We start from the raw sequence: 13,660 nt of genomic DNA, 5'->3' as shown, positions 1-13,660 counted from the left end.
CTATAACCCTAAATCGCCATCGATCGCAAATTCACCTCTTTTCAAACATTAATCTTGTTTCGTTCGTCAATTCGATAACTTCAATGTCTTCTTCAGACTCTGCTGGTATGTTTAGCTTCAATTTTGAGTAAATTTTTGTTATTTTTTCCGAATTTCATTGTTTTACGTTTTATAATTCGTGTTTCTGTTATTAATATTTGATTTTTCATAAGTTTAATTGTTATTGTTGTATAATCTAACATAATTTGTTTGTTTTGTTTCTTCATCATTTATTGCGTTTTAGTGAAGAGTTGCATTTTATGATGTTAATTAAATTATATGCATAAAACTTTTCTTTAAGATTTATGTAATATAAAGCTATAACTGTCATTGTTGTACAATTTTTGTTTCTTCATCATTTGATGCGTTTTACTAAATGTATTGCGTTTTATGCTTTTATCCATAATAGTTCATATACAAACTTTAAAGGTCTGTATTTCTAAATTATTATTAACATATTTTGAGATTTTACACTAAACACATTATTATATAAGTTGTATTGCGTTTTATGATTATTTGTTAAGTGTTTCAGATCACATGATGCGTTTTACTGAACGTATTGCGTTTTATGCTTTTATCCATATTAGTTCATATACAAACTTTAAAGGTTTGTATTTTTAAATTTTTATTAACATATTTTTAGGTTTATCACTAAAAACATTATTATGTAAGAGGTATTGCGTTTTATAGTTTTTTTAATTGTTTCAAATAACATTTCCAAGTGGGAGGAACGTGTATGCTTAAACAGTGGAAGAAGGTTTTTCAAACCTAAAGTCAGTGGATCCATTACACCTGCTATTGGAATGTTTTTTAAGTCATTTGATGAGGCTTTTGCATTTTATCAGAGATATGCACTTGCTGCAGGTTTTTCTGCAAGAAAAAATACCTCTTGGAAAAATGGTGGTGGTTTAGTGAAAATAAGATATATTGTCTGCTCAAAAGAAGGATTTCATGTTAGCAAAGAAATAGATTCTGGTTCAGTTGAGAATAGTAAAAAGATTGTTAGACGTAATAGAGGTTCAAAAAGAGTTGGATGCAATGCTCATGTGAAATTAATATTAGAGAACAATAATATGTTTAAAATCTACTACTTTGAAGAAGAATATAATCATATCTTTGTTGAAGATGAAGATATTCATTTCTTGCTGGCTACCAGAAGTATCGATTATGTAAAAGAAAGTTTTATATCTGGATTGTCTGCAATCAATATTGGACCTGTTAAAGCATTCAATATTATGAAAACAATGTACGGTGGTTTTGGTGAAGTTGGTGCTAGTAAAGTTGATTGTAAGAATTATAGAAGGGATTTGAATCTTTACATCAGAGAGTATGATGCAGAAATAGTAGTTAGGCGTCTTATTAGGAAGAAAGAATGTTGTCCTGCTTTCACATGTGATTATGTTATTGGTGAAGATAGAAGATTGAAAGGGCTTTTCTGGGCTGATGAGCAATCAAAAACAAATTATACAGTGTTTGGTGACATATTTGGTTTTGATGCTACTTATAAATCAAACAAGTAAGTTTTTTTCATTTATTGCGTTATATATCATGTTCTATTTTTTCTAATGCTTTTTTAATTTGTTCTTTATGTAGGTATGATTTGGTTTTTGTACCATTTACTAGTATTGATAATCATTTTAGGAATGTCACATTTGGTGGGGCATTACTTGGTTCGGAGACTGCAGATTCTTATAGATGGCTTTTAAGGTGCTTTGTTAATGTTTTTGGAAGTGAGCCTAAAGTTGTTGTTACTGATCAAGATGTTGCAATGAAGAGAGCTATTAAGGATGTACTTTCAAGAAGTAGGCATAGGTTATGTATGTGGCATATATGGGAGAAATTGAAGACAAAGGTATTAACTGCGTTTTATGATATAACAAACTACAATTTTATATTGTTTTATTATTGCGTTTTATGTATTATACAATAAGATCCCCAAACATTTTTGTCAATAGAATTACAAAACAATTGCGTTTTACCATCAATGCATTATGTTTATCATTTTCAATATATTGGGTTTTAAATTATTGCGTTTTATGTTTAATAAGTTTATTACTTTTTATTCAGGTTGTTCCTGTTTTGTCTGCAAACATTGATTTTAATACAAGAATGACTCATGTTGTTTGGAATGATACTATGATTCCAGAAGATTTTGAAACTGAGTGGCATTCAATAATGTCTACTTTTGTATTGGAAAATCATGAGTGGTTAAAAGATATGTATGATCTTCGATTTGATTGGATTCCTGCTTATTACCATGGAGAGGATTTGGCTAGTCTTATGCGTACTACGTCAAGATGTGAAAGCGAGAATTACTTCTTTGGTCAGATTTGCAATCCAAGATGTACACTTGTTGAATTTTTCACTCATTTTGGGACTGCAATGGATATTCAAAGGCATGAGCATAGGAGGAATGATCATGATACAAGGTATATTCAGTGTAAGCCCTAGAGTGACTTTGTATTGGAGAAACAAGCATCAGAAATATATACCAAAACAATTTTTAAGGATATTCAGATTGAAATTGATGCTGCCATTACAAAGTGTATGTCAAAGTCTCTTGATACTGTGGGTGATGTTCAATATTTTGAAATAAAGGATTTTAAACAGCCATTCACATCTTTTTTCAAGGTATTTTTTAAATTTATATTGTTTTAAATATCTATTGCGTTTTATTTTTTCCATCTTTTGTTGCGTTTTATCATTATATGATCATATACTTATATCTGTATTATATTTATTATTCATTGCGTTTTATATTACATTTCACTAATTTTATATAGCTTTTTAATCTTATTTACATGTGCAATACAGCAAACAAGAAGATGGTTTAAGTATAAGTTGTTCTTGCAAACGGTTTGAACAATTTGGTATATTGTGCCGCCATATATTTTATGTTCTACGGTATAATTATATAACTGAGTTTCCTAGAAGATATGTTCATAGAAGATGGATGAGAGATGTTGTTTCAATTGGATCAAATCATTGCAATATTCGGTTTGATGAAATTGGTAGGAATAGTGAAATTGATAAAGTTTATAGAGAAATCGTTGTTGCAAATGAGTATGTGATTAATAGGCTGGTTGGCGATTTAGATGAGCTGTGTCGTTACATGGATCATATTAAAAGTTATATTGATAAAGCCGATGAGGTTATGGTTGCTGCGCCGCCTCCTAGTCGCAAAGAAAGATTTGCTGATATTGGAGGGAACTTAGAAAAATCAGATTCTATGATTCGTGTCCCGATCAAAATAAGGACCAAAGGATGCGGTGTACAAAAAAAGATCAAGTCTAATCGTGAGATTTCAATTCAGAAATCATCAAAGATCCAGAAATCGTGCCGTGTATGTGGTGGAAAAGGACATAACAGTCGCACATGTAAAGATAAGGTTTCTTCTAATGCTATATGTTCTAGCAATGCAATGTAATTATGTATACAAATTCTATCAAAATCAGATATCAATAAGAAAAAAAGTTGTCATTGCGTTTTATGATGTATAGGTTTCATCTCTTTTTGTTACTGCGTTTTGTGATATCCTTCATAAATATCAGCTCGTTTTGGTTAATTGCGTTTTATGATAACAACAGTATATTGTTATTGCGTTTTATACATAGAACAATGTACTTTAAATGGTATTTTTTTATTATTGCGTTTTATTGTAACACAGATCACAGATCAAATTAAACAAGAAATGCATGTGGATATCATAAACATTGCGTTTTATACATAGAACAATATACTTTAAATGGTATTTTTTGATTATTGCGTTTTATTGTAACACAGATCATAGATCAAATTAAACAAGAAATGATGAGAACCCTAAGCTTCCATCAGGGATTTCCTCATCACTTATCAGCTTTTTTTGGTTAATTGTGTTTTATGATAACAGTATATTGTTATTCCGTTTTATACATAGAACAATATACTTTAAATGACATTTTTTGATTATTGCATTTTATTATAACACAGATCATAGATCAAATTAAACAAGAAATGCAAGTGGATATAATAAACATTGCATTATATAGATGATGATAGTTTTAAACAAAGATGATGTTTTCAAACCACAAAATTAAATAAAAATTACTAGCATGATCAGCATCATGGATCAAAGTGTGTTTCTTCTTCGGATGAGAACCCTAAGCTTCCATCAGGGATTTCCTCATCACATTTAGATTCAACCCAAAGTTCAACCTGTGAGACTACTGCCTTTTGAAGCTTCTCTACAAATTTGCTAGCAGAGTTGTTGATGATTGGTATTTCAGATAACTACTTCAAAAAATTTAGATCCTCACTGGTAGATATGTACTTTGGGTCATATATCTCCACATCACCATCGTCCCAAGTCACTGAAACTTTGTAAGTTTCCTCAATGAACTCCCAAGATGTAACCTGGGCATCTTCAGTTGCAGTTTGATTCGGATTTCCAAATCTTTTGTGTAGAATTCTGAACAGTGCGGCTGTTTGATCTGTGTAACAAGAAGGTGGTATACCTATTTCATTCATCCTTCTCAAAACACTATCATTGCAGTTTTGAAGAACAGAAGCAACGGAATGGTATTTTTTTCCATCAAGGTATTGAAGAACGAAATTACCTCTTTTAACCCACCAAACTGATAGTTGTTGATTAGCCATTTTAGGGTTTGTGTGTGTTGGGTATTAGTGTATTTGGTGTATGATGAGAGCAATGTGAAAATAGTTTAGGGTTTTTGTTCTTATATAATGGATTGGTAGAGGGATTTGAATCAAGTGTGTTAGTAATAAAAATAATTATTTTTTATTTTTTATCTTTGAATTGATTGTTAAATCATACAGTATTTTATATCAGGAATCCAAAAGGCTTTTTAAGGCTTTTTGTCTAATCTAATTCTTGTCATTAAGCTATCAGTTTTTTTTTTGTTTTATCTACTATTCATTTATTATTATTTTTTATAACATTTCGTTTTAGAAGATTATAATTTATCATTTTTATGATTGTCATTGTTGTAATTAAGTTTTTAATTTGTTTTTTGTGTTATAAAAATTGTAAAAAAAAATCATTGTGTTATAAAGTATATTGCGTTATATGTTTGGAAATGAATAATTAGGAAACACTTTGTAATGCGTTTTACAGTAAATAACTTATGTCAAACAACAAATAAATAGACAATGTTGAGTGATAGCATACTATTAAAATGTTGCGTTTTATAAATTTTATATATATTTTATAAATTTTTTTTCAAAATAATGTTTAAATAATTTTAAAGGATACAAATTGCGTTTTAAAATAACAAACAAATAAGAGCATTTTAAATATATCATCAAAATATTGCGTTATATAATAATTATCCCAAAAGAAAAAACACTGCATATCATAATAAGTAGCATTTCTAAATCAAAGTAACCAGCAAGATCAAGAAAATAATGAGTTATATTAAAACCATGCTAAAAGAAAAAACATTGCGTTTTATAATAAGTAGCATTTCAAAATCAAAGTAAACCAGCATGAGCAAGCCTGTCTTTAATCCTATCTAACTAGTGTCATAAGATTGTTTTTTAAGTTTCACACTGAGGTCTCGAAACTTCTTTGAGTCCTCAATAACATAATCTTTTTGTTCGTTGATTTCGTGCAATAATATCTTCGCGATGAACTTTCTTCTTAAATCTTCAAGTTGTGCGGTCTGCTTGTTGACTGGTTTTTTTGTTTTTACCCTTCTTGATAATTGCAGGTTCTTCATATTCCACGTTAAACCCACAATCCCATTTTTCGACCGCTTCACCATGATAACATTCCATATGACGCATACAGAATATACCACAATCAATGTCGTTATCTTTTGTCCTCAATTACATCTGCATTCTAACAGGGGTTATTCCCTTTATATCATCTGCTTTTTCATGTCCAACAGATTTAAGGTAAGCTGCCAAAGCATTCCTCTACAGAAAAAAAAAACAAAACAAAAAGATTAGGTGGTTTATATTTGTGTTTTAAAAGCATAAGTAAGAATACTTACTGTATTTTCAGGCATATCACCATATTTAGCTTCATTTGTTTCTTCTTTCGCACTGTTATCAATGATGAATATTTGTTTCTCTTCAAGATTGAAGGAGATCACAAAGAAATGCTCTGAAAGGAGAATCGGGACAAGGATAATTTTAAAATCCTTTATGATTTTTAGCTTTGCACCATGAAGAATTTTTTCAATGTTCTTTGTGAATGCTTCTATCATCTTTTCTTTATTTTCAGTTTCTTCCTTATCACTCGATGTTAAAGCCTGCATAAAATTAAACAAGTTAACATATTATTGCGTTTTATGAAGGTAATAAAACATACAGCTGCGTTTTATGAAGGTAACAAAACATACAGCTGCGTTTTATAAAACTTCATTCAAACAGAGTAAGCATTGCGTTTTATTAAAGAAATAAAACTGCAATTGCGTTTTATAAAACTTCATTCAATCAAACTTCAAAATACTTCATTATACGAATATTATTTCTAATACAGAATAATTGCGTTTTATATATCATACCAACATTCGAATAGTACAGAAAAATCTTGGAGTTTTGTTGTCTTTTAATCTTCTTTTTTCTTCTTCATTCAAAATATATGACCAACAACTGATTACTTCTCCGGTGATTTCCAATCCTGGCCTCATTGTTTCAGCAGCATATCTATATAGAAATACATGATGTTTAATTTCAAAGAGAGTGTCCCTGCAAAAAAAATAATAATTAAATTATAATAATTTGTTTTTTTTTCTGTTTTAGTGTATATAAATGAATTTTTACATCATTTCTCCTTCTGCATGGAAAGCATATCCCAATATGTTGTTTTCGTGTGCCGTTCTTGCTTCCTTCATTGCTACTTGTCTTACATAGTAAGGTGAACAAAATACTTCTGATACATTTTTCTCTGGATCTGGTCGTACCATCCTTGTGATTATTTCTTCTATTTTGCTTATATCACTTGTTGGTTGTTCTTGATTTGCAGGTGTTTTATACGGATCTTCTTGTGGGTTGAGGAATGATGTGTTTTGAATTAGATCACTGATTTCCTTTTCAGTATCTTGTTCTTCAATTCTATCAAACATTGTTTGTATTCCAGTAATTTGAACTTCTTTTTCGATTGTTTTATTTTTAGATTCCGCTTGAATTTCGGTTTGTGCAGCGTGGCGAGTAGCATCAACTTCAACTTCATTTTCATCAACATTTGAAGACAACTGAGAAATTTTCAAATCAAAGGATGGTACCTCATTATCTTGAATTTTCTTTTGATTTGATTTTTTTTCTTCTTCATCTGTCTTTTTGATTATCTCCAACATTAATGATGAAGTTTCTTCGCTAAATGATGATTGTTCCATTGACGATTTTTCAATGTGTGTTTGCAGAATAAATGCAGGGTCATTGTCACTGTTTTTTTCTGGATTGGAGGACTGGACTACAGCTGTGTTATCCTCATTGCGTTTTGCATCATGATCATTGTGTTTTACAATCAATGGAGTTGAAATGATTTGATTTTCAGTGTCTTCATTTTGGCTCAAATTTAGAAACCTTGATGGTGTTTCCATTAGAGTTGAATCAATATTAACTTTCTTGTGCTTTTTAACTTGAAGCTTAAATTTTTCAATCAATGACGCCCATTCGTTTACTTTGTTATGAACAGCTTCACTGTTTGGATATTCTTCAACAATCTCATCTATGCGTGATTGGATGGTTTCAAAAATTTCTTCAACCCTTTAAAATGATCATCCAAGGTAGTCACAAATTATTCTTCATGTGATTTTTTTTATCTTCAATGTTCTTCATATTTTCATGCCACTTTTTGTTGAATGAATGTCAGAAAGACCTTCACTTTGATTTTGTGATGGCATGAAATTACGCAGTCGGCATTGACTGTCTACCCACTGTTTATCTTTATTTCCTATTGATGGTTTAATGAAGAATTGCCCCATGATCCTCCACTTTCTGTATGTGTTATCTCAGTTTCATTGGTTTTAAGTGGGCTGTTTTGAACATTCTCTTGATTCTCTTGTTCAATCCAGTGTGTTGCAGCTTTAAGTAAGGTGTTTCCATCTTTTATATTGATGTTTGGGTGTTCTTCAGCATCTTCTTCATCTTTTTCTTCAGATTCATCTTGCAAAATTTCTTCGTTTTCATTCTCGAATTCAGATGGATAAACATAAAATTCATCCTCCTCATCTTTCTTTTTTTGTTTATTCTTTCTGACTTTTTTCTCTTTTTTCTTTTTATCCTTTACAAGAACTCTCCCCTCATTTTACACAACAATTTCCAATTCATCTTCAAATTCTTGTAATGTTGTAGAGTCAATTTTATCAAGAGAGAACTCTTCAGTGTTTTCAGCATCGTCAAATCCTTGTTTTTTGTAAGCATATATTATCTGTATGAATCATTGCGTTTTAAAAAATAATCAATACTAATTTTGTTGCGTTTTATAATATAAATCATTGTAAACAACTTACACAACTAATTTTTTGTAACTTTAAATACATTGCGTTTTACAAAAACATTACGTTTTACACAAACATTGCGTTTTAATAAAGCATAGTTTTAAACAAACAAACAAACAAATAATATTAACAAGTCATTGCGTTTTGTAACATTAAACAAGGAATATAAACAAGCAGCATAAACAAGCATTCAGCAAATATGTAGCAATAATGAAAGATCAGATTTCATACCGCTAACAATGCAATAGGTCCATTGAAGAGCTTGTCATTTCCAAGCCATTGTCTTCTTGTACGCCTTAAAACATTCAGAATATATTCACACCAATTAAAATCCTATCCTGGGGTTTTTTGTCACTTTTCATCGATGGCAAGAATCTTTGATTAACGTTACTACTTTGCATTGCCTCTGCCATGACCGTAAAAAAATATAACCAAGAAGTTTAGTTTGAACATTCTTCCAAACTCATTTCTTGATTTTAAATGTGTAATCAAGTTGACCGCATACATTCTCTTCAAAATATCTTTGCTGAACTGACCGCGCCAGAATTTAATGATAAGATCATTATCTTTTGGCCTCAATTTTTCCTCAATCTCTGTTTTTCCATTTGGTATTTGAAATACCTTTTGGATCAATTCAGCTGTGATATTTATCTTCTCATCTCCTGTATTTATCTGATCATTTTCAGCATCAAAGTTTTTTACTAGCCAATATCCGAATTTGCGTGGAACTGAATGCAGCTTGAATGATAGTATGCTCTCAAACCCTATTTCTCGAACAACTTTCCTTTACTCTTTTGACAAACTTTCAATATAATCTTTTAGATTATTGACTGCATCTTATGTTTATTTTTTCCGTCATAATCATAATATGGTTGTTGTTCTAGTTGTTCTTCTGTTTTATCTTTCCTCAATGATCTTTTTGGTTTTGATTCTGCCTTTTCCTTCTTTTGATTTTTTGTCTGTTTCAGTCTTGGTGGTGGATTAACAAAATCATCATCTGATACATTGAAGTGTTTTAGAAACATATATTTTTTTTCATGAAATTTGTTAAATGCGTTTTATGTTACCTGAATTTACTTGTTGTTGTTTGGAAGTATGCAGAACTATAGCTCGACTAGAATTTTCATCCTTTAGATCAGAAATTGTATCTTCTGAAGATTCTATCACCACTTTCTTTCTTCTCCTTTTTTGTTTTTCCTCTTGTTTTCTAACTTTAAACAGAATAATGAAACAATGTCAGTTAACAAGTTTTTGATAAAACGCATTAGCTAACACGATAAAGATAAAAAGCACTAATTCATAGTTTTAAGATAAAACGCAATACTTTACATCATATTATTTAACACACCAAATTAACATTACATAATCTCATTTTTGTTTTTTATGATATTTTAATATAAAACGCAATATGCAAGTAAAAAAAGCATTTGATAGTATTATGATAAAACGCAATAGTTAACAACGCATGTTTCTAAGCAAATTCAAAGATAAAACGCAATGATTCATACAGATACTCTATCATAAATTCGATTACAATTATCATAATAATAATCTCTTTGTTTCTTCAAATTTATTAAGATAAAACGCATTAGTTCACAATATAAAAATCCCATAAAAAGCATTAGTACCCTAGGTCATAGTTTTAACATAAAACGCAATGTATACTCTAATAACAAAAATGTTAACATGGGGATAAGATATCACTCATTAACAATTTTAGGAAGGGATATGATATATTAGGTCTATTGCACTTCATAAAACGTAACTTGAATTCAGATAAAAAGAAAAAATACATAAAATTACCATTGTCTGAAATCTCTTTGCGTTTTCTACTACTTTATTGTTTCATTGTTGATTTTCGGGTAATATTTACTTGTTGTTCTATATTCTCTTCAAATGATGATGTTTTCAGCCTCTTTGATGATTTAGGGTTTTCAGAGACTGGTTTTTTTTTAGTAACTCGAATGTAAACCTTCAAATTATCTCTCGACGACGCCATGAACTTCAATGGAGTATGATTTTCTCAAATTTCTGTATGTGTGTGATCGTTGAATGGAAGTGTAAAACGTAATGCAGTTTTTTTCGAAGCGTTTCTGTGTATATTCAACGACGGTTATTTTGGATTTTGACGATTATACCGTTGAAAGCCCGGAGAGCGTGTTTAAATGACATTTTTTTAATTTGATTTTGATCTAGACCGTAGATTGTTCAATTGGACGGTTATGATTACTTCATATGCTTCCTAGCGAAATAAACTTCCTATTATATCTCCACCCATAATTTCTAATATCGAGTCTAACACTACAATTCTATGTTTTTTTAACAGGATATCGATAGGTGTTTTGACGGTGGTGGAAACGTAATTCTTATGGAGAAGTGCACTGCGTTCATATTTCAGATTCAAACGAGTACCTGAGCTCATATTTCAGATTCATGCGCCGGGACGTCAGTCTAGGGTGATGTGCTTGGCGGTGGGGGCAAGGGCGGACCCAAGTCCAGCCCAAGGTGGGCGGGCGCGCCCCCGAGGAAAAAAAAATTTAGTGCTAAGTTCCGTCGAAAATCCCGTCCGCACCCCTTGGAATTTTTCATCCGCACCCCTTGGAATTTTTCGACCGCACCCTTGGAATTTTTCGTCTGCACCCCTTAGGTAAAAAGTGTTATCAATTTATATTTTAATTTTTATTAGTAAACTCTTATTAAAAAAATACTACCTAAATTATATAACTTTTAATACCTAACTAACTAAACCCAAATACCCATAGCTTTACCCACTTATAATTCCTAACTAGCTAGCCCACTAAGTCTTAGCTCATTAACCAAACCCAACAATATTTCAAACTATAATAAAATAATTAAAGTCCAAAACCTTTAAAAATTCTCTCCCGCTCTCTCTCTCTTTCTCTCTTGCGTCCCTGCACTGCCAACGAACAACATCACCCAGCGACAACAGTTTAGCAGCCGGCGACCACCGTAATCGGCCACCATACCACCGTCGTTTAACACCAAATCTAACCGGAATCCGAACACGGGTAAGTTTCTTTGTTATTTTTGATAATTTTGGTTGATATTATAGGAGAAAAAAAGGGTAATAAAGTTGTTAAATAGGTTTGAAATTTTGTGTGTTTTGACGTTGTTTATGGTTGTTTAGATGATTTTTAGGGTGATTATGTTGTTTATATATTTTTAGGGTGATTACAACTTACGTTATGATTTCTAGGGCTTGAATAGTTAAAAATTAAAACTAAAATTGAAACATTATGTTATGTAGCGATGAACTTATGTTATATAGAGAAATAATTGCTTAAGAAATTAGTTTAGATGATGTTTTGGATAGATTTCAAAAAATGAAAACCCGTAGGGCGTCGACGTTTTAATTATGTTTGTAACAAGGTTTGACATGTTTTTGATGTTTATATAAATTTAGTTTGATGTTCGTTTGTTTTACATGACCTGACCCGACCCGACCCGATACGAACCGATTTTTTTACTTATATACCTTGGGGCCTAAAATTTTTAAAAATGTTCCGCACCCCTATGGAAAAATTCCTGGGTCCGCCACTGGGTGGGGGATGCATCATCCAACATCAATTGCCAAGTCACCCGGAACACCGACATTGTCAGATGTTACCGTGCAAATAGCATCTACCGACGCGGGTAGTTCCGTCACCGGCATCTACCGATGCCCGGTAGTTCCGTGACCACCATATACCATCACGTGTCTGAACCGGCTTATAAACCGGACGGAATCTACGAAGAAACTGTTCGATTTCACGGTTTGTTTGAGAACTTGATTCAGATACACAACGGTCTCTTTGCTTCGTCCAATAGAACTATTTGTTTTTGCTTTGCTCTTAGAAAAGTAAAGAAACGACTTGAGTTCTTTATCTTACTTAGACTGAAAAACTACTAATGAAAAAAAAAACACCCAGCCCAAACACCACTCTTGGCTGCTCATTGTTGCTTCTGTTCTTTTTAAATAGCTTACTAATTCTGCCTTTTGATCATTGTCGATTGTTTCTTTTTTTTTTCACCTGACGATCTTCTGTTTTAAACAAATCCGTTGATGAGTACTTGGTTCTGATACCAATTGTTGGCGCATTCCTTTAATTGGTTCACACGAATTGAACACCAACTCTGTTCAACACTTAAGTAAAATAAATCGGAAACACAACACACTCAAACCTTGATTACACATCGATCCTGTTTATACGAAACAAGTAGATAAACCATAAGTAATTAGCCTGATAACCATGACTCAACAACTGGATAATGACTAAACAAATAAACCAAAGCAGCCTGTATCTCTAACCCATTCATTTCTGATTAGGATTATGGTTAATCCTTTAACAATATCTTATCTAAGCACACAGCTCAGAAGTATTGAAAGTTATAATCCCTACACATCCTTAAAGTACAAGGGTTATTATGTATATAGTTAATAGTTATTTAGATGGCGGTTACTTGGCGGTTACAAACTACAAGGACCAAAGTTGACAACATGGAAGATGGAAACTACCCTAATAACCGAAAAGGTGTGTCTCTCTACACACACCATTTCCGATTGGGTATCAAGGCACAAGAAGAAAAGACGCACCGGTTGGAGTGAATGGACAAGATTCGACATACCTTTCCAAGTTTCAATCTCAACCATACATCCAAGAGACATGACTTTTCGCGAAGAGACGCGTCTATTCACTCGTATCCGTTGGAAAACTATAAATAGGATCATGTAGTTTCATTTGTAATCACTATTCTCAATTCGATACATACATTCGGTTATTGTATGATCATTGTATTCAAGTTATTATTGTTATTCAAGTTTGTTTATCACGTTCTAGAGATCAAGATCCATTTTGGGGCCAACAATTGGTATCAGAGCATCAGGCTCTAGGCATGGGAATCGCAAGGCATCGCAGGGAATTCGCGATCAGGTTTCAATTTCGTTTTTTAATTCGCAAAGTTCAATTCAGAATTTTTATTTTCGGTTCTAGGGTGATCGGTTGAACCGAACGGTTAGGAATCTAGGATTCGTTTGTTTTGATTCCGGGGTTATAGTGCGAATTAGATTGATTTGGTTGTTTTGGTTATTACACGATTCGGAAAATCGGGGTTGTTAAGATATATTGAAACCAAAAGAAAGTTTATTAGAAGTGAAGATTATTCGGCAGGAAGAT

The 13,660-nt window shown here is 31.8% G+C and overlaps 1 protein-coding gene across 1 annotated transcript; it reads left to right on the top strand.

Annotated features, from left to right (window-relative positions):
- The first annotated feature begins 1,807 nt into the window (after window positions 1-1,807).
- LOC110932162 (protein FAR1-RELATED SEQUENCE 12-like) lies at window positions 1,808-3,466 on the top strand. Its single transcript, XM_022175520.2, has 3 exons — window positions 1,808-1,891; window positions 2,107-2,468; window positions 2,854-3,466. The coding sequence occupies exons 1-3, from the start codon at window positions 1,808-1,810 to the stop codon at window positions 3,464-3,466; spliced, it is 1,059 nt and encodes a 352-aa protein (XP_022031212.2).
- The last annotated feature ends 10,194 nt before the right edge of the window (window positions 3,467-13,660 follow it).

This window comes from Helianthus annuus, chromosome 3, assembly GCF_002127325.2.
Source record: "Helianthus annuus cultivar XRQ/B chromosome 3, HanXRQr2.0-SUNRISE, whole genome shotgun sequence".
Classification (NCBI taxonomy): Eukaryota; Viridiplantae; Streptophyta; class Magnoliopsida; order Asterales; family Asteraceae; genus Helianthus; species Helianthus annuus.
The sequence above is the reverse complement of the archived record's forward strand: the minus strand, read 5'-3'. Positions and strand labels throughout refer to the sequence as shown.

What these genes read in the sequence shown, in the direction of transcription:
- LOC110932162 (XM_022175520.2), top strand. Translation starts at nt 1,808, where the DNA reads ATGAAGAGAGCTATTAAGGATGTACTTTCAAGAAGTAGGCATAGGTTA. An exon ending in GGGAGAAATTGAAGACAAAG is followed by an intron (nt 1,892 to 2,106) that starts GTATTAACTGCG and finishes CTTTTTATTCAG; the next exon opens with GTTGTTCCTGTTTTGTCTGC. An exon ending in AGGAATGATCATGATACAAG is followed by an intron (nt 2,469 to 2,853) that starts GTATATTCAGTG and finishes TGTGCAATACAG; the next exon opens with CAAACAAGAAGATGGTTTAA.